The 26,190-nt window shown below is 41.0% G+C and overlaps 1 protein-coding gene across 1 annotated transcript in view; it reads left to right on the top strand.

Annotated features, from left to right (window-relative positions):
* Positions 1-26,190, top strand: part of GLIS3 (GLIS family zinc finger 3) — a 607,612-nt gene that overhangs the window by 504,108 nt on the left and 77,314 nt on the right. The window contains exon 8 of the mRNA XM_073542616.1: positions 9,069-9,243. Within this exon, the coding sequence (XP_073398717.1) occupies positions 9,069-9,243 (175 nt within the window). The remainder of the gene's footprint in view (positions 1-9,068; positions 9,244-26,190) is intronic.

Genomic DNA, 26,190 nt, shown 5'->3' with positions numbered 1-26,190 from the left:
ATGAGACAGCAATTCTGAAACATATAGAACCTTTAGAACCTTTTATATGTGCCACTCTCTTGGTAATCCTATTGGAATGCAACTTAAAGAGAGACTATGTATGCTGCCCAAACCAGGAGCAGCATTAATTGTACTGAAGGTATATTGTTCTCATAGTGCTCCATCGTTTCAGAGTTAATGTACTTCAAACATCTCTTACTAGTGCAGCATCTGATTGATTGGTCTCTCCCTCGCTTGTACATAGGAAGAGACCTGTCAATCAGCAAGTGCAGTGCTGGGAATAGTCGTCCAGACAAGTCTGGTTTCTGATTATGGTGCCGAACTGGATTGGTTATGGTCCCCCGACTGGATTGGTTATGGTCCCCGAACTGGATCTTCAAAGTATGTTTTCTCTGAAATGTTGGAGTGTTTCAGAGAATAGTTTCAGAGAATAGTTTCAGAGAATAATTTACTTTGTTGCAACCATGTATTCATGCTGTCCGTGGTTTGGGCAGCAAAAATCGACTGACAGCTTTTCTTTAATATACCGCTATCTTAATCTACAGTATGGTAACTCCATAGTTAGATGCTTCGCAAAAAAAGTCTCCTTGTAATTCAGGTCTTATTTATACATTCTGCAGGAGACTTATTATAACGATTTTCTAGAATTGTTGTCCCTAGAAAAATGCAAGTGTTTATTTAAAAAGGGATATGAAGAGGTGACTGACAACTTTACTTAATAAATCCTCTGGCATACTTCTCTGATTGTATAGATCCTCCTTTTGTGTCTCTATCTTGCCCAGACTGCCACTAAGATTTCTCTAACAATTGCAAAGGTATTTTTCGCCTTGCTCTACTTCAACCATACCCAACTTCTAGTGACATACAAATGAGTTCAGATCCAACATAAAACCCATAAATAAGTGTAGCTTTGAACGTATAGTGAAATGACTCAAAAAAACATGATTCTCCTTCCTTTAATTTCTCTACAACAGGCAGTCCTACATAAAAATAATCATTCCCTTCCCTTCAGCCCCTCCAGCATAAACCCCCATGTAATGAACCTCCCTTCCTATAATTAGTCACCTCTAATATGCAGTTCCATATCCAAAACATCCATTCCTTTTTACTTCATTCAGTCCCATCTCTTTACTCGCTAAGGTTCCAATGGTCAAAGGCATTTTCATCACAGCAGTAATTGTACATATTTACCACAGTTGAGAAACAGCACACTGGTCTCAGGACTGTGAATGCTGCCTCCTCCTGCACTACATCCTTATCAGAAATACAATGTACACCACGTTCCAAATTTTTTTGCAAATTGGATTAAAGTGTCATAACTCATAAGATGTCACTTTTTTGTTTTTCCATAGGACTATGCTTTGGTGTCTAGTGCCCATTGTACAAAAGTCAGGCTGTATTGGGGTGAAAGATTTAAGTTGCGAAGTGGGGCCAAAATACTTGAAAGTCTGGCGACCCAGCCATGGGTCAATATGGTATTGCCTCCATTGTTCTGTTATATGATCCTCATACAAAAAGCCTAGAACTGCTTTAATCAATCACCTGGTCATATTGCAATGTGTGTGATATTTTGTCAGTTTTTGTGGCTTGCTTGAGTTTGATTCCTTTGCTGCTTAAATATATATAAGTGATTCCGCATTATTCTGTGTTCAGTCAGAAGTTTTAGCTTAGCGTCACTACATGTTCACAAATGAACATGGCTTGTCAATGTGGACATCCCTCACTCCATACTACTTAGATCAAGAGGTGGTAGAAGACAGCTACTGAGTCGTGTGTAATCATCTCTTGTTTTACTCTGCTTTGTATTAGGTTTCAGAACTTTTCAATGTGGTAGCACTTAAAGTGAGAATGGTAAAGCTGTTTGATCTACGGAGAAATACTTTACTATTGTATCTAAGATTTTTCTGAAATTGGAAACATCTGTTGAACATAATTTGTAACATTATAAATTTAAAAGAAGAAGACAATGAAGAAGCAATTAGAGCCGCCAATTAACCTGTGGTTGGGGAGCTTAACTGGGTCTAAGTACAGCTCTTGTAATCTACAGAATGCCTTCTAAGGCTGCTACAGATTCCTTTATAATGACTGCTTTGGGAATAATTTAAAGAATGGTTTAATCTACAGGGTTTTAGTATGCTAGTAAGGTATTATGGTCAAAGAGGCAGCATCTGAGGTTAACCCATACACCAGGCTTATTATGGTTATGGGTGTACCCAAGGAGGAGCAACTGAAATTCTGAGAGCTAGTTGGTGCTATCAAGCCAATTTGCCTTGGTCAGAAGGTGTCTAGATCGAGAGTTAGGGCACAAAATTGAACCTCTGCCTCTGGTGAAATACAGCCTTGCTCTGGTTATCGGCAGAATTATCCCAAGTTCAGAATTTTCTGAATAGTTGCAATAGAGTTGTCATTTACTCTGAAGCTATTATACACATTTTTTAATCATCTTGCTGTACTCATTGGGAATTTGTGGTTACAGTTTTGCTTTCCGGCTTACATATAATTGAATATATGTAATGTATTGTGGATGCTTATGGCGTTAATTGTGTGATTTATATATATATATATATATATATATATATTTATATATATACTGTATATATATATAACAGTTTTGCATTTGTCATTGAGCCGCTACATTCATGCATTGTAATAGCTCATTAAAGCTTCTCAGTAAGTAAACATGTATTCTGATGAGAAACCACCAATACCAAGCCTTTGATTTATCCTAAATGACTGTTTAAAGTCACAGATACACAGCTCATCTCAATACTTCCACAGTGTAACAATAAAACAAGTTGGGTTACCAAGCACTCAGTATGCAGTGCGCAAGTCTTCAGTGTTGTCATAAACTTTTCTGCCCTTGCTTCAGTGACAGTCATTGTGTCGGACACCGCAACTTTAGTTCTAACTGTGATGCTGACAGAGACAAGCATGATTGAAACCTCTAAGGGCCAATGAGGCAGGTAGTCTGACTATCCAATTGCAAGAGCAATTGGATAATCAGCAGACAGGATTGATCATAGGTCAATAGGATTGGTGGCCAATAGGTGGTACTCTGTATTTCCTGTGTTCTGTCTATTGTGTCAGCTATTGTATAATTATTGGATACTACTCTGATGCGCTTTTGGATTTGTTTTTTGCATTCAGAACTGGTTGTCTTCCTAACTATCCTCTCATTGAATCTTTGGAATCCCTCACTGGTTTAAGCCTCCTACTGCATGACACTTCTCTGCCTTTGATTCTTATTGACCTCTTGGACTGTGATCTCACTATACCTAGCTATGCATTTGAGTCCGATTTTGTCCTTGTCCCTGACTAGCTTCTGACCCAGCTAGTTTTAGTTCTACTCTCAGCTTGCTCCACTGTTAAGAAACTAGTCTACAGAGACAACTTAGGGAACCCTGCACTGTAGTCCAGATCCCTGTAAAGTTAAAGGGTCAAAACCAGAGAGCATCTGAACCTTGCAAATTGGAGTGGCCAGCAGTGGAGTCCCGTTTTGATGAATAAAACCATATTCATAACAATTTAAAGGAAAACCAGGTTAGGACATTTCAAAGTGTTTAATGGTTAACTGCAAGTACAGTAGTACAGCCAATATTAATGTGTTTTGTATTTTTACCATATTATTTTATATGATACATTTAATGAACATAGAATGCCATTCTATGTGTGAAAAGCCCTTATCCAACCAACACAGACCACAAAGTAACACATTACCCCTTAAATAACAAATGTTTGTGAGAAATTCCTGGAAATTGGATGGCTGTAATATTAAGAATGTACTCCTTATTACACACAAGTAAGCTGGGACATTCCAAGTGTAATTCCCAAGGAAACTAATGTCGTAACTCTGAAGGAGCCTGAGCTTTCTAGTGCCAAGTGAGACTCAGCCACATCTATAAGGATGAGTAAGCTACAAAGCCAGATGTGAAAGTTTACATCCCAGGAAAATATGTAAAGTAAATCTACAGTGGGGAAAAAAAGTATTTAGTCAGTCAGCAATAGTGCAAGTTCCACCACTTAAAAAGATGAGAGGCGTCTGTAATTTACATCATAGGTAGACCTCAACTATGGGAGACAAACTGAGAAAAAAAAATCCAGAAAATCACATTGTCTGTTTTTTTTTCATTTTATTTGCATATTATGGTGGAAAATAAGTATTTGGTCAGAAACAAGCAATCAAGATTTCTGGCTCTCACAGACCTGTAACTTCTTCTTTAAGAGTCTCCTCTTTCCTCCACTCATTACCTGTAGTAATGGCACCTGTTTAAACTTGTTATCAGTATAAAAAGATACCTGTGCACACCCTCAAACAGTCTGACTCCAAACTCCACTATGGTGAAGACCAAAGAGCTGTCAAAGGACACCAGAAACAAAATTGTAGCCCTGCACCAGGCTGGGAAGACTGAATCTGCAATAGCCAACCAGCTTGGAGTGAAGAAATCAACTGTGGGAGCAATAATTAGAAAATGGAAGACATACAAGACCACTGATAATCTCCCTCGATCTGGTGCTCCACGCAAAATCCCACCCCGTGGGGTCAGAATGATCACAAGAACGGTGAGCAAAAATCCCAGAACCACGCGGGGGGACCTAGTGAATGAACTGCAGAGAGCTGGGACCAATGTAACAAGGCCTACCATAAGTAACACACTATGCCACCATGGACTCAGATCCTGCAGTGCCAGACGTGTCCCACTGCTTAAGCCTGTACATGTCCGGGCCCGTCTGAATTTTGCTAGAGAGCATTTGGATGATCCAGAGGAGTTTTGGGAGAATGTCCTATGGTCTGATGAAACCAAACTGGAACTGTTTGGTAGAAACACAACATGTCGTGTTTGGAGGAAAAAGAATACTGAGTTGCATCCATCAAACACCATACCTACTGTAAAGCATGGTGGTGGAAACATGCTTTGAGGCTGTTTCTCTGCAAAGGGGCCAGGACGACTGATCCGGGTACATGAAAGAATGAATGGGGCCATGTATCGTGAGATTTTGAGTGCAAACCTCCTTCCATCAGCAAGGGCATTGAAGATGAAACGTGGCTGGGTCTTTCAACATGACAATGATCCAAAGCACACCGCCAGGGCAACGAAGGAGTGGCTTCGTAAGAAGCATTTCAAGGTCCTGGAGTGGCCTAGCCAGTCTCCAGATCTCAACCCTATAGAAAACCTTTGGAGGGAGTTGAAAGTCCGTGTTGCCAAGCGAAAAGCCAAAAACATCAATGCTCTAGAGGAGATCTGCATGGAGGAATGGGCCAACATACCAACAACAGTGTGTGGCAACCTTGTGAAGACTTACAGAAAACGTTTGACCTCTGTCATTGCCAACAAAGGATATATCACAAAGTATTGAGATGAAATTTTGTTTCTGACCAAATACTTAAACTCACTGGCCACTTTATTAGGTACACCATGCTAGTAAGGGGTTGGACCCCCTTTTGCCTTCAGAACTGCCTCAATTCTTCGTGGCAGAGATTCAACAAGGTGCTGGAAGCATTCCTCAGAGATTTTGGACCATATTGACATGATGGCATCACACAGTTGGCGCAGATTTGTCGGCTGCACATCCCTGATGCGAATCTCCCGTTCCACCACATCCCAAAGATGCTCTATTGGATTGAGATCTGGTGACTGAGGAGGCCATTTGAGTACAGTAAACTCATTGTCATGTTCAAGAAACCAATCTGAGATGATTCGAGCTTTATGACATGGCGCATTATCCTGCTGAAAGTAGCCATCAGATGTTGGGTACATTGTGGTCATAAAGGGATGGACATGGTCAGCAACAATACTCAGGTAGGCTGTGGCGTTGCAACGATGCTCAATTGGTACCAAGGGGCCCAAAGAGTGCCCAGAAAAAATTCCCCACACCATGACACCACCTCCACCAGCCTGAACCGTTGATACAAGGCAGGATGGATCCATGCTTTCATGTTGTTTTCGCCAAATTCTGACCCTACCATCCCAATGTCGCAGCAGAAATCGAGACTCATCAGACCAGGCAACGTTTTTCCAATCTTCTACTGTCCAATTTCGATGAGCTTGTGCAAATTTTAGCCTCAGTTTCCTGTTCTTAGCTGAGAGGAGTGGTACCCATTGTGGTCTTCTGCTGCTGTAGCCCATCTGCCTCAAAGTTCGACGCACTGTGCGTTCAGAGATGCTCTTCTGCCTACCTTGGTTGTAACGGGTGGCAATTTGAGTCACTGTTGCCTTTCTATCAGCTCGAACCAGTCTGCCCATTCTCCTCTGACCTCTGGCATCAACATGGCATTTCCGGCCACAGAACTGCCGCTCACTGGATTTTTTTTCTTTTTCGGACCATTCTCTGTAAACCCTAGAGATGGTTGTGCGTGAAAATCCCAGTAGATCAGCAGTTTCTGAAATTCTCAGACCAGCCCTTCTGGCACCAACAATCATGCCACGTTCAAAGGCACTCAAATCACCTTTCTTCCCCATACTGATGCTCGGTTTGAACTGCAGGAGATTGTCTTGACCATGTCTACATGCCTAAATGCACTGAGTTGCCGCCATGTGATTGGCTGATTAGAAATTAAGTCTTAACACACAGTTGGACAGGTGTACCTAATAAAGTGGCCAGTGAGTGTATTTTCCACCATAATATGCAAATAAAATGAAAAAAAAAACAGACAATGTGATTTTCTGGATTTTTTTTTCTCAGTTTGTCTCCCATAGTTGAGGTCTACCTATGATGTAAATTACAGACGCCTCTCATCTTTTTAAGTGGTGGAACTTGCACTATTGCTGATTGACTAAATACTTTTTTTCCCCACTGTAGGTTATACAGTTCTTTAAATTGCAATCTCTATTACTCTCTGGAAAAAAATAGATCTTGCTATTATTTTATACATCTAGCAATGTAAAATAGTCATCTTATTACCAGCATGCCATACATTTCTGAGCTCAGCATAGACCTTCAATGAATATGTATAGCCAAAGACACAAATGCTTTCCGCACTTGATTAATATCACTGTGAATCCACTTAGAAACATTCATGAAATCCTTTTTCTATGAATATATTTTAAAGAAGCCCTCCCATTAACTTTTCCCACCTAAACGTGTATATGTGTATGTACTGTTATGTGAATGTGTTAATATTCTCACCTACCACCACCTTCTCTGGGGTCCAGCGCCGTTCTGCTTCTCTTCTCAGTGACATCACTGCTCTTCAGACTGCACGACCGAAAGCATCAGAACGAAGCACCATAGATTTACACTGTAAGGGCAGAGACACACTAGCGAATTTTTCGTCTGAGAATCGGATCGTAAAACTTGCCCTGGCCGGCACCTCTCCTGACCTGAACTTGACAGCTGCACAGTAATCCATCATGCTGTCATGCTCAGGTGAGGAGAGGTGCCGGCCAGGGCAAGTTTTACGATCCGATTCTCGGACGAAAAATTCGCCAGTGTGTCTCTGCCCTAAAAGAGACTTCCAGCCCCCACATGGAGCACAGAGTGATCTCAAGAGTGTGAAGAGCAGTGATGTCACTCAGACGAGGAGCGGAACGGTCCTGAATCCTAGAGAAGATGGTAGAAGGTGACTACATTAACATACATATTGCACAATAGAAAGTTGTTCAAGAAAGTCAGTGTAGGGTTAACCATATTCAATACAAATTGCCAAAATGCAAAAAATCCCTAGCTATTGACCATTAAAATATAACTTTTATTAATTATTTTAATAGGAAAATCTAGTGCAAGTTTAAAATCATAAGGGTCAGTGATTAGTCCAAAATGTAGGGATATATTGTACACTATCTCAGCAGTTACATAAGGTGTATCACTCTATCTGATGAGACTATTCCCAACATATTTTTTGTTTATGATCAAGTATTCATATCAGAGTGACCGCGAACCAAGCACTCTACTAATACTAACAATGTATTCTCATTGACTAACCAACTGACCTATGCTAATAATAAAAAGATTCAACAATTAGCCTCTAGTGATGAGCGAGAATACTCGTTGCTTGGGTTTTCCCTTTTTCCCTAGCATGCTCGGGTGTCCTCTGAGTATTTTGTAGTGTTCGGAGATTTAGTTTGTGTCGCCGAAGCTGCATGATTTGCGCCTGCAAGACAACCTCAATACATGTGGGAATTCCCTAACAGAGAGTCATTCCTCACATGTATTCAGGCTGTCCAGCAGCCACAAATCATGCAGCTACATCGACACAAACGAAATCTCCGCGCACACCAAAATACTCGGAGGACACCCGAGCCTGCTCGCGGAAACCTGAGAAACTAGTATACTCGCTCATCACTATTAGCCTCCCCAACATTTTTCACTAAGAAATGGCATCATCAGGGGATTGAGACTATAATGAGGCTATCCTGATAGCTTTAATCCCCTGATTTCTTGATGAAACATGTTGTGGAGGCTATGCTTTTATTATTAGCATAGGTCAGTTGGTTAGTCAATGAGAATACATTAGTATTAGTAGAGTGCTTGGTCCGCGGTCACTCTGATTTGAATACTTGATCATAAAATAAACTTGGGAATAGCCTCATCAATAAGAGTGATACTCCTTATCTAACTGTTGAGATAGTGTGCAATATATCCCTACATTTTGGACTAATCACTGACCCTTGTGATTTTAAACTTGCACTAGATATTCCTATTAAAATAAGTAATAAAAGTTATATTATAATTGTCTTTAATTAGGGATGTTTTACCTTTTGGCAATTTGTATTGAATACATTAACAAAATGGCACTACATTATATTCACATATACAAATGTTTAGGGAAAATAGGTTCATCGAGTGCTCCTTTAAGAATGTAGATATTCTGTATCTGTATATGCCCTCACCTTATTAGCAGTGTTAAGAGCGATGCCTTTGGTGTTTGCACAGTGTGATCACAGTAATGAAAGAATTTGTCATTTACATTGCCTGCAGTTTTTCAGTATAATGTAATTGTAGATTTTGGGCTTCTGGTCATATGACACAAACTTCAACTGTTCTTCTCTATGTTCATTATGTCTGAATTTAAAGTTTTATCTTGTATCGTTATAAATTGCCGAAATGTAATATTTACTCCCGTTTTTTAGCTACCTTGTTCTCCAGTACGCACTCCAGCCGAAGTGGCACAGCAGCCGGCAATGTTCCCCAGTCACAGCCTCTGTCTTCTAGTCATCCTTCTCCAGGAAGCAACATGCAGTCCAGTCCACACAATGCCCCATCCCAGCTACCTCCATTAACACCAATGGAATCGGGCACTGAGAGGTAAGGGATGCACTGTATTTGCAATTATGTAGATTTTTTGCTCCAGTTGTGTTTGGGTACATTGCCAAAAAGCAAATTTAGCTAATTCATTGGAAACAAATATATTCTAATGTGAATTTAAATGTGGGACAGAACCTGAATTTACGCAAAATAACAGAAGTAAAGGCAGGGATGGATCAGACATACGACACACCCCATCGGAGACAGATGACCCTATGCATTTTAGGGTACATAGGGGGCATTAATACAGTGGTGCTCAGAAGTTTCCTGTTATCATACTCTCAGTTCTATTTTTTATGATATACCGTACTCTTTTTCTATAGCAATGAGGTTGAGGAGATACTGAATAAATAGAGTCTAGAGTAGAAAATCACATTTAAAGAATAATCTTTTTTCAGTCCATGATGGCTTGGCTTACAGTAAGAAACTACCATAATATGTCAAAGTGAAATATGTGATTAGGTTATAAAAAGCTAAGTAAATTAATCTTATATAAAAGAAGTGAGATTGTACTTGAAAGTGGTCATTTCCTTTTCGGGCTGAAGCAGCAAGAAGTATTGGCTGCTGGAGGATTTAGCTGAATGCCAGAATGTTCCCAATGAATCACAGACAAGTTTTCTTAGTTTTCTTCATGTTGTACTGTGGCTTCAGCTAGCACTAAGTGTTTAAGTGCCAAATGGTGGAGATTTATAAGGAGCTGTCTAGAACAGTTTATCTTTTGATTGTGAAAACAGCGGCAATTCCTGGATCTGGAACGAAATTACATATAAAAATCTGTAATCCAGAGCAACTTTGTTTCTGGTTATGTATATGTTTAAACTATAAAACAAGACTTATTTTCAGAGCTTGATTGATAAAATAGTATGAATACTCCCTGTTTTGGAAAGATGGATTTTCACATTCACGGATAACAAAAATTAATTAGGAAACGATAGTTATAGGGTAGTGATAGAAAGGTATTGAGAAAGTAGGGGTGTCGCTCAAATAGTTATAGAAGTAATATGAGATTAATGGCACTAGCTAATTTATTTTTATAAGGGTTGGGTACAGAGGTCCAATTCCCCTTCTTCTCTTCACACATTGATAGTCAATTAATTTTGCCACCACTGCTAAGGGGCTCAGAGGATGGATTTACCTATGGAAGCTTTAAATAGTTGCACGCAGTAACCTCCCCCTTATGGTGACTGCAGGCCGCCATAACATTTTAGTTAATTTTATACGGGAGATTTGGAAATAGTTGTTAATCCACTATATATACACAATCATGGCCAAAAGTGTTGCACCCTTGAAATTTTTCCAGAAAATGAAGTATTTCTCCCAGAAAATTAATGCAGTTAAACATGTTTTGTTACACACATGTTTATATCCTTTGTGTGTATTGGAACAAGACAGAGTGAAAATGGCAAATTGAACATCATTTCACACAAAACCCCAAAAATGAGCCAGACAAAATCGTTTGCATCTTTCCAAAATTGTATGTAAACAACTTTTTTTTCAAGCATGTAATGCTCGTTCAAACTCACCTGTGGCAAGTAGCAGGTATGGGCAATAAGAAATTCACTCCTGAAACCAGATAAAAAAAGGATGTGTTTACTCAATCTTTGCATTGTGTCTGTGTGTTCCACACTCAAGGTTACACGTCCATCTCCAGAGATCTTGATGTTCATTTTACTATAGTGCGCAACATAATCTAGAAACTTACAACCTAAGGCACTGTAGGTAGTGTCCCTGGACGTGGACGGCAGAGAGAAACCAATGAAAGGTTGCAACGCAGGATAGTACAGATGGTGGATGAGCAGCCCCAATTAAGTTCCAAAGAAATTCAAGCTGTCTCGCAGGCTTGGGATGCATCAGTGGCAGAGCAAACTATCCGTTGACATTTGAATGAAATGAAACACTATGGCAGGAGACCCAGAAAGACCCCACTGCTGACACAGACAAATAAAAAAGCTAGATTGCAGTTTGCCAAAATGTACATGAGTAAGCCAAAATTCTTCTGGGAAAGCGTCTTGTGGACAGATGAGATCAAAATAGAGCTTTTGGGTAAAGCACAACATTCTACTGTTTGCCGAAAATATAATGAGGCCTACAAAGAGCAGAACTTAGTACTTACAGTCAAATATGGAGGTTCAAATATGTTTTGGGGTTGTTTTTCTGCCTATGGCACTGGGTTTCTTGACTGTGTACAAGTCATTATGAAATCTGAATATTTTAGGTCTAAATGTAGTGCCCAGTGTAAGAAAGCTGGGTTTGAGTCCTAGATCATGGTTTTTCAGCAGAGCAATGATCTCAAACAAATTTCAAGAAGCACATAGAAATGGATGGAAAAAAGAGCTGGAAGGTTCCGAAGTGGCCAGCAATAAGTCCAGATCCAAATCCCATTGAACACCGGTGGAAAGATCTTAAAATTGCTGTTGGGAGAAGGCACTGTTCACATATGAGAAACCTGGAGCAGTTTGCAAAAGAAGAGTGGTCCCAAATTCCAGTTGAGAGATGTAAGAAGTTGATGGTTATAGGAAGCAATAGATTTAAGTTATTTCTTCCAGGAGGTGTCCAACTAAATATTAAGTTGAGGGTGTCAACAATTTTGTACAGCCCTTTTTTGAGGTTTAGTTTGAAATTATGTCCAATTTGCCTTCTCTTCTGTGTTTTTTTTGTGTCGTTCCAAGACACACATAGGAAATAAATGTGTATAAAAAAACATGTGTAATTGCATTGATGTTCTAGGAGAAATACTTCGTTTTCTGGAACAACTTACAATATGAATATATACAGTATGTATGTATACATATGTATATCTATAGATATATAGATATATCTATCTGTATATATCTATCTATATATCTATATATATATAAAGTAATCATTTACTGCATGATTTTGTAAATACAAATAAAATGTTCACTGGTTGCAGTATAGCATGTTTTTCGTCATTTATTTTTAAAAAAGTTTCATGGGAGGCAATGTCAAATCATCATGTATCACAATCACATATTTCTTGATTTCTATAATAAATGCTAGTCACTTGGAGTAGTAGAACTGTCAATGCATATTGCAGCATAGTGCACGTATGTTGTCAGTGACACTACAGGAACATCTGTACTGTTACTGAGCATCTGTAACACTTCTGTGGAACTTTACATGTGATGCTTGTGATTGATACTTTGTATTTCCAGGAAACTGAACTTAATTTGTGTCAGAATGTATAGCCAAGTCTCCTTTTACTTCAGATACACAGCGCTGAAATGTTGATGCCGTATAATAAATTACCATATCTTGTTCCGATTTGCAGTTGAGCCACATGAAATGGTTTTCAGGGGTCTTGACATGCCTATAGTAAGCATAAAGCAAGTGATGGCTGAGCCCGAACAGTAAAGTTCATGGAAGTTTTTGTTACTGTTAAGGTTCGGCACCCTGAGGTTTGGCTGTTTCCCATGCTCTCATCTCTGTGACAGAGTGAGAAACACCAGTGGCTGTGATCGGCGGTAAGATCGTTTCTGCCGGTCAGAGAGCTGGGGTTCCTTTGCTGCCATTTGGCAGCATGTGACCCAGAAGCTGTGACCACCGATCACAAGCCGACAGCAGTGAGAGCACGTGAGGCTGATGAGAGAATTCATCAGCCGACGCCTGTGCAATAAATAAATTAAAAAAAAAGACGTGGGGTCTCTTCTATTTTTGATAACCAGTGCAGGCAAAACCAACAGCTGTGGACTGCAACCCCCATCTGTCAGCTTTATCATGGCTGGTTATCAAGAATAGATGGGTCCCATACCATTTTTTTAAATTATTTAATTCCCAGTCGAAAAATCCCAGCACCCAGCTGTCTGCTTTAGCTTGGCTGGCTGTCAAAAATGGGGCACCTCAAGCCGTTTTTTTTACTTTATTTATTTAAATACTAAAAAAAACTGGTGTTAGACCCCTCTATTCTTGATAACCAGCCATGACAAAGATGATAGCTGGGGGTTGAAGCCCACATCATTTTAAAAAAAAATGATTTATGTATTGCACAGGTGATGGCTGATAAATACTCTCATGAGCCTCACCTGCTCTTGCTGCTTTCAGCGACAGCAAGCATACACTGATGAGAGTAGTACTTTCATCAGGTGTCGCCTGTGACTGGCGGTAACCTATTTACTGCTGGTCACAGCTGCTGGCTCACAAGCTGTCTTATAGGAACTGCAGCTCTCTGACTGGCGGTAACTATCTAACTGCTATTCAGTGCGCATGTTTGCCACATTGTCATGCAGATGACAGCGCAGCAAACAACTGATGTTTGGGCCCCCACTCAGTTGAATGGGGTCTGGGCTTGAGTTTGAAGTCAGGTATAGTTCTGCTACCGGAACCATACTTTTTTTAAATGATCGGAAGAACCCGCTGGACCTTAAAATCCACGGGTTTGCCCATCACTACATAAGGCTTCATTTTCTTCTTCAATAGATTAACAAATAAGCTCTACTAACCTGCACGATAATTTTAATCATTTATCCATCAAGCCATTAATACCTATATACAACGCCATAGTATGGATAAAGAAGAGGAAGCAATGAAACACCAGCTCTTTTGAGCAACATTTGCAAAATAAGGGCCTTTCATAAAATATAAAAAGTGTTTATTTGCCTCCTTCTTACTATCTCTAAATTAAGAACCAAAAAAAGACATATGCAGTATGTTTAAACATACCATATTGTACTGTTTTATTCTGTTGTGCTCCTGCAAGTACTCTCTGAGCGATTCCTAAAATCCTCTTGGCTCACTGTATTATAGGCGTTATTCACTTTAGTTTTCTTTTACAGTGGGGAAAAAAAGTATTTAGTCAACCACCAATTGTGCAAGTTCTCCCACTTAAAGCGAACCTGTCAGCAGTTTTGGCCGATATAAGATACGGCCACTGCCTTTCAGGGCTTATCTACAGCATTCTATAATGCTGTAGATAAGCCCCCAATCTGACCTGAAAGAGAAGAAAAATAAGTTTTATTATATTCACCCGGGGGGCGGTCCGTAGGGTGGTCCGGTCCAATGGGTGTTGCAGGTCCGAGTCCGGCTCCTCCCGTCTCCTTGCGATGCAATCCTCCTGCTTGCTTCATGGCTCCCTGGCATTGCTCTCCTGTGCAGGCATACTTCTCTGACATTTTGAGGGCAGAGCAAGGTACTGCAGTACACAGGCGCCGGGAAAGGTCAGAGAAGCCCGGCGCCTGTGCACTGAAGGAATTTGCTCTGCCCTCAACAGGACAGATAAGTATGCCTGTGCAGGAGTGTGATGCCATGGAGCCTGTGAAGCAAGCAGGAGGGCGGCATTGCAAGAATATGGGAGGTGCTGGACTCGGATCTGCGACACCCATTGGACCGGACCACCCCACAGACCGCCCCCCGGGTGAGTATAATAAAGCTTATTACTGATGGTAGTCTTTGTTATGGTCATTCCAGCTCTATGCAGGTCATTCCCCCCATGTGGTTCTGGGATTTTTGCTCACTGTTCTTGTGATCATTTTGACCCCACAGGGGGAGATCTTGCATGAAACCCCAGATCGAGGGAGATTTTCCATGGTCTTGTATGTCTTCTATTTTCTTATTATTGCTCCCACAGTTGATTTCATCAAACTAAGCTGCTTGCCAATTACAGATTCAGTCTTCACATCCTGATGCAGGGCTACAATTTTGCTTCTGGTGTCCTTTGACAGCTGTGTGGTCTTCACCATAGTGGAGTTAGGAGTGTGATGGTTTGAGGTTGTGGACAGGTGTCTTTTATACTGATATCAAGTTCAAACAGGTGCCATTACTACAGGTAACGAGTGGAGGACAGAGGAGCTTCTTAAAGAAGAAGTTACAGGTCTGTGAGAGCCAGAAATCTTACATGATTTTAGATGACCAAATACTTATTTTCCACCATAATTTGCAAAATAAATCTTGCCAAATCAGACAAGGTGATTTTCTGGATTTGTTTTCTCATTTTGACTCTCATAGTTGTGGTCTACCTATGATGTCAATTGCAGGTCTCTCTCATCTTTTTAAGTGGGAGAACTTGCACAATTGGTGGCTGACTAAATACTTTTTTTCTCCACTGTATGTTGGGAAAATGATTTGTGGCACTAATACATAAGCAACGTTCTTTTCTATGGCAGGTAGCATATATTTATTATTTTTATGAATTTGATATGAAAAACATTATGGATTAGTGGCTATGAGCAAGTAGATTACTTGTCATTTGTTCCATGTGTGTATAGATTTTACAGCTATTAACTGCATATTTGCCTTCAGACAGTTTGTAAAAAATTATTTTTGTGTTCTATGTTACAAGGACAAAAAAATACATGTTTTTTGGAGAATAATGCAAGCGAGAATATTTCTCTGCCCACGCCACTTCCTCCAATTATAGACTGGAACAATCAGTGCCTACCACAGAAATAAATGACAAATACAAACTAAAAAAAAAACCAAACATTTCTTTTGTATGATATTAAAAGTTTGTTTCATGTCCTTTGGTTTCTACTCATAAAATGTCACATACCTGAGGCCAAGAATTTTCATGTCTGGCATAAAATGTAAATAACTCAATGTACGGGGATCCCGGTGAGCAACGGGGCTTAAACCAGATGCTTGGTTGGTAAAGAAATTCTATGGAAGCATCAAACAGAGATAAGAAGACAGGAGGCTTACATTATCTATCCTCACATCATGAATCAGCATGGGATACTATAAGGATGGCATGAGCAAAGACTCCGCATTGCTAATTTATACAATATGCTTCACCTTGGAGTTTCGTGGCTCCTTTACTTTACCTTTAATATATAAAGTATAAGTCTCAGAGCATTTACATTTTCAATTCATTCACTTTATAGTGTGAGTTCATACACTTTCCCTAAAAGATCTTCTGTCTGGTGGCCACTGCAATCAGTTGGCACATTTTTTTCTTCTTAGCCACCAAACTAAATAAATATGCAATGTTCAGAGTAAACACACTCAGATTCATTCACGGACAGATCCAGACTGAAGGAAATCCAAGTTTCTCTTTCTCTGAGTCAACACAGTTCTATAGTCACTCATGTGAGTAAGCCCAGAATGCAAAGACATGATTCATAAATCATGATAAAGTCTAGTAATAGAGGCTTGTCTGGCAACACACCATGTTGTATTATCATCTTGTTCGAATGTAGACTTAGTCATAAGCTTTGCTGAGGGAAGTGGAAGAACATGTAATGCAAATGTACTCCATGAAACGCTAATGGAATGTGTAAAATCCTCCCCAAAAAATCTTAAATCACTGTTAAGTGAGACATGGAATTTTAATCAAGGAATACAGGAAAATAGTAACTCTATGAAATTAGACATTTCATATACCTTCAAGCAAAACATGAATCCCTTTAATAGAAAATGACAAGTAAATATGAATCCTAAATTGTTAAAAGTTATAGTTAAATTATTTTTAGAAATATATATATAGTGAGTGACCCTAACTATAGCCACAATCTCTGACAGTGGTTGCCAACTCCTCTGCTCTATCTACATTTTCTTTTTACATCAATTAAGGAATTTGCTCTTCAGACCTTTTATGGAGGCATCACAACACAGAACCAGACCTCAATCAGAGGACTATAACTTTCACACTCCTTATCTATGTGACTCTTCAGATTTTGTATTAGACCTGAGTAGTCTCGAAAGTTTGCAATGTGTTACCATCTTTTCAGTTAGCCATTAAAAGGTATCAACCACTGAGGACTCTCAATCCTGAATATTTTTCTATCTACTGGCTAACACGGTACAAAGATATATATCTCTCCTATTTCTTTCTTCCAAATTTCTGACTACAAATGCATAGAGATATACGCTAAAGAACAATATCCATGGCACTAAGCCCATAAAAAAATGTTTCTTTCATTGCTCCATGTAAAAATAAAAAGTATTAAGTATTTTCCTGATAGCTACAATGGGTTCATATCTCAAAACTTTATCTAGGCTCCTCATATGCACATGTTGGTCTACAAAGAAGGTTAGATTCACAGATCCCTAGATGTAGAAGAGCAGGTTTGTGATGGCAGAAGAGGGGTTGTCATAATCTGGTATAGTATGGAGCAAAATGCCAGTATCTCCAAGCCTGCGGCTCACATTGCCCGAGCTATACCTCCCCTTTCTCTTCGCTTCTTTCACAGCGCAGAAAAGCTGTTTGAATTAGTGCCGCTGCTTCAGTGATCACAGGACCTCATTAGCATACAAGTTTCTGCTACATGTTCACAGCGGTACAACCATAACGCATGATCCAGTTTGCCAGTTTTTTCTCTTCTGGTCCTGACTATTGATCAATTGTATTAACATTCAGAACAAAAATGTTATACATTTACATAAGTATTTATGTAAATTTCTTACAAAAAAAAGCCTCATTGTCCTTTTAAAAAACATTGACGGTTCCTAGTGTGATGGACTCTTGCTTGAGATCAGATTAATAGTTCTCATGACAAAGCAGAATTTTTTTTAGAGATTAAATTTAATTTTTCTAGATTAAGGGAATGCCTTCTTGTCTTTTGAGGGTGTTTTACATGAAACAGCGTTTGACCATAATTTTTGTATGGGTCATTTATGTATTTGTACAGCATGTCACCCATTAGATGTTTCTTTTCAAAACTCAATAAATGTAATTCTCCAAGCCTCTTATCTATTTTGTGGCTCTTTTTTAACTCCAGTGCATCCTTTCTATGAAATGGTGCTCAGAACTGATCTGCTTAGTCCAGATGAGGTTGCACTAATGAGAAAGTTGTAGTATTATATGCCTGTTCTACGAACCCATGACTTTTTTAATACGTGACTATATCCTCCTGGCCATAGGAGCTGCTGATTGACATTGCATGCTGTTATTCAGTATATGATCTACATGTACATCCAGATCCTTCTCTACAGCTGGGATCACACTACCGCGTGTGATGCGATAAACTCACATGAGTCTCTCGCATCAACACCTGGCGCTACCGCCGACACTCAGGACCGGAGCTGCGGCTGCATGTATTTCTATGCCGCTGCAGCTCCAGTCCTGAGTGCCAGCGGTAGCGCCAGGTGTTGATGCGAGAGACTCATGTGAGTTTATCGCATCACACGCGGTAGTGTGTTCCCGGCCTACAAGTGACTCCTAGTTTTACTGCTTCTCAGTGGTCTTTCTTTCTAAAGGTCCATTTATACTGCAAGATTGTTATGAACGAGCATTGCTAAGAACGTGAATGCTCATCTATTTATATATGTGCCTTGTAATGTTTTCATTTCCTGTTCTGTCTAGATGTCACCGTATCCCAGAATCCCAAGCGGAGGAAGTTCATCGACCGCCATATTGGGACACCCAAGTGATGGGTGTCGCAATATGGAAGCTGCTGCTGGTACCCGCCTCTTGCACGGTACCATCAGCGGAGCATCGTCGCAAACACGAGGGGAGGACACAGCACAGGAAGGAGAGAGACAGCAGACCAGGGGATAGCACATGGGGTAGACAGGTCAAAGAAGAGAGCACAGACGGGAGAAGTCAGCACATGGGGAGCACATTGGGAAAGAGAGCGTGGATAGGTGGGTGAGCACATGGGGGGAGAGATTGTCAATGCTGCAAAGCCTGCCCCCATCTTGACATTACCGCCCTATCTCATCGGGCCTCCATCTAGTACACAATAATGATCTCGCAGTCTTCCTGTTTCTACATAGAGCTTAGAAGGATTCAGCTAGTCAGTTTTTAATCATGTGATGTCATAGACCTAATGGAAAAGAGAAGAATTTACTGTATAGGAAGGCAAAATGAGCAATTGTAAGTACACAATGCTATATGATATGGTGACTGCAATATATTAAGAGGATAAAAAATGTTGATGAGAGGAGGAGTGCTGCTGTAAAATCCTACTTTTCATTACACATACAAAATTGTTGGGGCATCCAAACTGTTATTATGGCTCAATGGCAATATGGCCTATACTTACTGTTTGAGGTATAGCTATTCTGGCTACTCTGACTGAAAACAGAGTAAATACCCTGCATGCACACTAGTAGTACCAGGAGAATGAAACTGTATAACAAATATTTTTGTGACTGTTAAAAAAGTGTTATACCTGGGAATCGCATAACTTTGTTGTGGATGGATTGGACTGGATCGTTGTAGGATTTATAACTTATGCTGGCCATAGACAGAAAATAGTTGCTCATTCAAACAGACATTTTATCTATTGGAATGTAGGCCAAGGTTCCCTTTCTCTGGGCTGAGACACTGATTTCAGCGATGTGTCACTTATTAGGCTGTGTGCCTCCTGGTCCAACCACTTGCACAGAATGCTGCTAATCAGTGGCAGAGGTTCTGCTACATCTAAAAACTCTAATTGCATCACAAGTTCTGCACATATTAAAATTAGTCATACATTGCTGGAATTAGGGCTTCTGTCCCTACATTATGCTGCTGTCAGATGAGATAGCAAAAACCTGCTGACAGAGTCCCTTCAAATCATGAGCTATTGGGAACATTCAGGCAACCCTGGTAGATATGACTTATAATGCCCTGGCATAAAACTCATGTATATGTCTATATGTATAGCTGGATAGAAATGGTTGCTACATGTGGAAGAGGAACTTTCAAAGATTTAAAAGTTCTGGTTATCTTTTTTTTTAGGAAATGACCTTTACGTTACACAGCCTCTTTGTCACGGAGAATACGTCACTTTATAATGATCATATTATATAAAAAGCCCAAGTTCAAACGTCCTTGTATTGACTTAATGATAAAAATGCAATGTATTTGAACATTAAACCATGTGGATGCAGTACATCTGCTCTATGGCACGATCGTCCTGTCACATACTTCATCATTCAGAACTATTTATGTTTTTCAGTTTTACAAACCCTCCAGTTCAGTGATTGGCCCTGAAGTAGTGCTGAGTTAACGTGTATTAAGTGCTCCACTTGGCGTGCTCTCCGCTTTAGAGATGGGCTTGCCAGCTGCCTTCTGTTTTTAATATATTGTGCAGCCCAACTAAAAGTGATTACAAAATGAGGACCATCAACAGCAACTAAAGGGCATTCCCATAAACACGCAAAGAGCCCTATCTGGATTCACATACTGCATTTGGTGTAATAAAAAGCACTGCAATTCTAATGTGACCGCTTGGTTCAGAGTATTGATACATTTCCGTGTTGTGTTGGGTGTGGTTGGTTCCATGTACAGCGTCTATTTTCCTATCTGTTTTCTTTATTACTAGTTTATGTCTGGGGAACACAGCTTTTAATGCTTAGCGTAATGAGGCTTACCGGAGATGAGGACCCCCTATGTTACTAACGTATTTGGCTTTGGGATAAACTATAAGGCGAATATTGTCTAATGCGAGAGAATCGTGACGATTATGGTAATAACACTTGGCTCAAACTCTGTCAAAGTTTGAGCCGAGTGTTACCTTAGTGTGATCCGATTCTCTCGACATCCAAGTGCAGTCCGATTTTTCACTCACACCCATAGAATTAAATGGAGAGTGCGATCCAATCATCGCAGATCTGTACTGCCTCGTAGTATAACACTGTTCCTGGTGCAATACGAATTTTTATCGGTTTGCACTCTTCCAATTTTTTTTGCATGTGATGGAGCCCTAAAGCAAAATCTAAGGGATAGTGAATTTGTGAGCTCTTCACCCTTAGGCTATATTCACATGCTGCGTATTTGCACCTTTTTTTGCTGCTTTCTTATGCAAATTAAAAGCTGTTTTTTACAATACCAGCAAAAGATTTCAGAAATCTCATACACATGACCAGGGGTGGATTAAGGGTAGCCAGGGCCCGGGGCAGTTCAGACTCTGTGGGCCCCCCTCGTCACGTGACGGGGGTCACGAATCGTAGAGCCACACTCTACATAGAGAATAATGGGGCCTCCAGCACCGACCTCCACCCGCAGAGCCACACTCTACATAGAGAATAATGGGGCCTCCAGCACCAACCTCCACCCGCAGAGCCGCACTCCACATAGAGAATAATGGAGCCTCCAGCACCGACCTCCACCCGCAGAGCCGCACTCCACATAGAGAATAATGGAGCCTCCAGCACCGACCTCCACCTGCAGAGCCCCACTCCACATACAGAATAATGGGGCCTCCTGCACCGACCTCCACCTGCAGAGCCCCACTCCACATACAGAATAATGGGGCCTCCGGCACCTACCTCCACCTGCAGAGCCCCACTCCACATACAGAATAATGGGGCCTCCAGCACCGACCTCCACCCGCAGAGCTGCACTCCACATACAGAATAATGGGGCCTCCGGCACCGACCTCCACCCGCAGAGCCGCACTCCACATAGAGAATAATGGAGCCTCCAGCACCGACCTCCACCCGCACTCCACATAGAGAATAATGGAGCCTCCAGCACTGCCCTCCACCTGCAGAGCCACACTCCACATAGAGAATAATGGAGCCTCCAGCACCGACCTCCACCCGCAGAGCCGCACTCCACATACAGAATAATGGGGCCTCCGGCACCGACCTCCACCCGCAGAGCCGCACTCCACATAGAGAATAATGGAGCCTCCAGCACCGACCTCCACCCGCACTCCACATAGAGAATAATGGAGCCTCCAGCACTGCCCTCCACCTGCAGAGCCACACTCCACATAGAGAATAATGGAGCCTCCAGCACCGACCTCCACCTGCAGAGCCGCACTCCACATAGAGAATAATGGGGCCTCCAGCACCGACCTCCACCCGCAAAGCCGCACTCCACATAGAGAATAATGGGGCCTCCAGCACCGACCTCCACCCGCAGAGCCGCACTCCACATACAGAATAATGGGGCCTCCGGCACCGACCTCCACCCGCACTCCACATAGAGAATAATGGGGCCTCCAGCACCGACCTCCACCCGCAGAGCCGCACTCCACATAGAGAATAATGGAGCCTCCAGCACCTACCTCCACCCGCACTCCACATAGAGAATAATGGAGCCTCCAGCACCGACCTCCACCCGCAGAGCCGCACTCCACATAGAGAATAATGGAGCCTCCAGCACTGACCTCCACCCGCAGAGCCGCACTCCACATAGAGAATAATGGAGCCTCCAGCACCGATCTCCACCCGCAGAGCCGCACTCCACATACATGGCTGCTCTCAGTGCTCTGTGCTGTGCGCACAGGACCTGTGATGAGGTCACAGGAGGGGAGGAGACAGGGGTCACATGATCGGGGGCCCTGACACCTTCCCTCCTGTGATCTCATCACAAGCCTTTGCACGCTACCAGCAGCATCAGCGTTCACGCTACTTGTAGATGCTGCTGGTAGCAGAGCACATAATGCCGCCCCCACGGTCACTCACTTTTAGGTGGTGAGAAGATGGAGTGCCATTGCAGCAGCCAGCAGGAATGTGGTGGGGGCCCCCTTAGAAGCTCTTGTGGTGGGGGCCCCGGGGCTGAAGCCCCGCCTGCCCTGCCTATAATCCGGCCCTGCGCGGTGGCGGATTATAATGGGGCAATTTACTGGCCTGGGCTGTGGGCCCCTTAACCCCACTGGGCCCGGGGCAACTGCCCAAATTGACCTCATTATAATCCGCCACTGCACATGACTATTTTTTTTACTGAATTGGAAAGTTGCTGTATTTTTGAAAACTGCAGCATGTCAAATCTTTTTGCATTTTTGCAAAATTTTTTCACCATAGAACGCAAGGAGAAGGTTCAAAAAATGCAACCCTGTGTTTTGGCTGCATTTTTTAAGCTTTCTTTTTAGTGAGGTGAATAAGGTTATGTTCACACATTGAGTTTTTTATGTGTTTTTTCACCACAGGCAAAATCTGCTCTATTGGCAGTAAGAAACTTTCTTCAAAAAAGCAGGTTTTGCTTAGTTTGTGATGCGTTTTTTTGCCTATGTTTTGTCAGGGTTCTACTTGATTTGTAGTGAGTAACAACAAATTTCAAGCACTGATCAGCCTTCGATTTTCCAGAAAAGATGTGTCAATGTCTAAGTTCTCCTACAGGAAAGATATATATCTTTGTACCGTGTTAGCCAGTGGATAGAAAAATATTCAGAATTGAGAGTCCTTAGTAGATGATACCTTTTAATGGCTAACTGAAAAGATGGTAACACATTGCAAACTTTCCAGACTACTCAGGTCTCTTCATCAGGCATTGACTAATACAAAATCTGAGGAATCACATATTTATACACAAAACAGCACAGAAATAATGCAATAGATAAGACAAGGGACGTGAAGCAGTACTATCATTATGGTGGAGTGATAGACAGTTATGGCCATAAATATTGGACCAGTTCATAGAAAATGAGTGAAAGATTTATTTTCCTCTGATTGGGGTTTGGTTCTGTGTTGTGATGCCCCCACAAGGTATGAGGAGCAAATTCCTTAATTGATGTAAAAAAGACATAAATCCATGTGACACATTCATTCCTGCATTGAGTGTGTGAAAGGTCGTCATGAGTTTGTACTCACAAACTCTTCTCGAAAGCTTGCAATTTGTTACCATCTTTTCAGTTAGCCATTAAAAGGTTTCAACCACTGAGGACTCTCAATTCTGAATATTTTTAAGTTCTCCTATGAACCCCTTTCAAGTTTTGTAACACAAATAAATCATTAGAAATGTCAGCGTGACCTCAACATATCTGGCTATGGGTAAACAATTTGTAACCGGTAATAGAAAGCAGCCTGTTTAGCAACATACTGCACTAGCAGACTAGCAGACTTTTCAGGCTTTTTAATTTACATTTTTTTTTACATTTTCTAAAAATTATTCCTTTTGGGGCATTTTTACTTGTGCAGCACACATGGAAGAAGACATGGCTTTTTCACAACGAAGATTAGTTGATTGTCATGGATAGTGTCGCCACCATCATCAATTTCACTCTGACTTTAAGCTTTATCTCCTATCTCTGCTTGGAATAACTCAGCGTCTCCCTGAACAACAAACTTGCTGCTCTCCCTCCTCCACATCTTGCTGCATGTAACATTGACTTTGAGTGTCCCAAGCTACCATGGGTTTTTTTTTCTTTCATACTACCTTGATTTTTGCCAGTACCACTTGTTTCTTTACCTTTCATTTTGTACACAAGTCTAATGTTTCCAAAAATGTTCCACCACAATTCTTCATCCCATGACAAAAAGAAATGAAAAAGAAAGGCGAGATAAAAGTACACATCATACTCAAAGGTCTTATGTAGCCCACCCATAGTATTGATGTGGCATGTACAGGTCCAAAATTAGAATAATTAAACAGGTGTGCTAAAATTGACTTGTACAGTTAAATGTGTAGATTTAGTTTAACTTTTTTTGTTGACATAATGAAATTCTCCTTTCCAAAAAGGAAATTAAAAAATTTCAGGAAACTACATGTTCAGAATGCACAATATGGGAAAAGCCTGCAGTATTGTGGCATTTTGTTGTAGCCATTAAATGGGACTAGTAAAATAGGAATGCAAAAAGTTAAGCATGTATTTCCTGTATTTTCAAAAATCATTTCTAGTAATTAATAAAACATCTATGCAAAAACTAAAATGTGTGTATATCTTTATATATATATGCACTATATATATATATATATATATATATATATATATATATAAATGTACAGTATAGCTATCTACATATATATGTAGATATACATATATATGTAGATATATGTAATATATATACAGGGTGGGCCATTTATATCGATACACCTAAATAAAATGGGGATGGTTGGTGATATCAACTTCCTGTTTGTGGCACATTAGTATATGGGAGGGGGAAACTTTTCAAGATGGATGGTGACCATGGCGGCGATTCTGAAGTCGGCCATTTTGGATCCAACTTTATTTTTTCCAAAGGGAAAAGGGTCATGTGACACATCAAACTTATTGAGAATTTCTCAAGAAAAACAATGGTGTGCTCGGTTTTAACGTAACTTTATTTTTTCATGATATATTTACAAGTTTATGACCACTGACAAAATGTGTTCAAAGTGCTGCCCATTGTGTGGAATTGTCAATGCAACCCTCTTCTCCCACTCTTGACACACTGATCGCAACACCACAGAAGAAATGCTAGTCTAAGGGGGTCAGATTCCTTGTAGGAATGCTTGGACCCGACAACCATAATGTGGTGGTGCACCATCTTGCTGGAAAAACTCAGGGAACATGCCATCTTCAGTGCATAAAGAGGGCAACACATCATCATGTCAGTCAGCAGTATCGTTGTGGCATGTGCTATTGTCAAATAGGACTAATAAAACAGGAATGCAAATTTTAGTTAGTGTCTAGCTTTTTTTTTACTCCAAGATCACTGTGGCAAAGCTCCACAGATGTGGTAGGGAGATGGGAGAAAGTTCCACAAAGTCAACTATCACTGCAGCCCTCCACCAGTTGGGCCTTTGATCAGGGTCATTTGGATGTGTTGGGTTGTCATTAAGATTTAAAAAGAGAAAACAGTAGTGTGACAATAAATGGCTTCACCCAACCACTATCCATGAGTGGAGAAAAAGGTTTGGTGTTATCATTTATCATTCATATTCTCTGAAAAAAAGGCCAAAAATGCAAAAATTCTGCCATGGTATGTAAACTTTTGAGCACAACTGTATATATATATATATCTATAATATAACGCTGGAAGCGTCACTCTGTCCGAAGCCTTTATAGACTGCGCTAGCGCGACGCGCCTGTGCAGTCTGGCTCCAGACAGAATAAGGCACCCAGCGTATTGCGCCAGAGATGGTGGTACACATAGACATTGAATGCATACCGCGATCTCCGGTGACACACTTACATACTTACTTGAGGAGCGTTGCCGTGGCGCTTTTCTTCTCGCAGGAGACTGGGGCAGGAGTTCGTTGTCGGAATTGCACATGCGTATAGCGCTATCTGGCGCCATTTTACTGAAGACACATTTGCAATGTGTCATCAGCAATATGGCACCAGACAGCGCGGTATGGGCATGCGCGTACACCGGTGCCACACTCCTCCCCCGGTCTCCGGCAGGACGGGACAG

The sequence above is a fragment of the Dendrobates tinctorius genome, unplaced genomic scaffold (assembly GCF_039654945.1).
Source record: "Dendrobates tinctorius isolate UK_male_01 unplaced genomic scaffold, ASM3965494v1 ptg000128l, whole genome shotgun sequence".
Lineage (NCBI taxonomy): Eukaryota > Metazoa > Chordata > Amphibia > Anura > Dendrobatidae > Dendrobates > Dendrobates tinctorius.
This window is presented reverse-complemented; position numbering and strand designations above follow the sequence as displayed.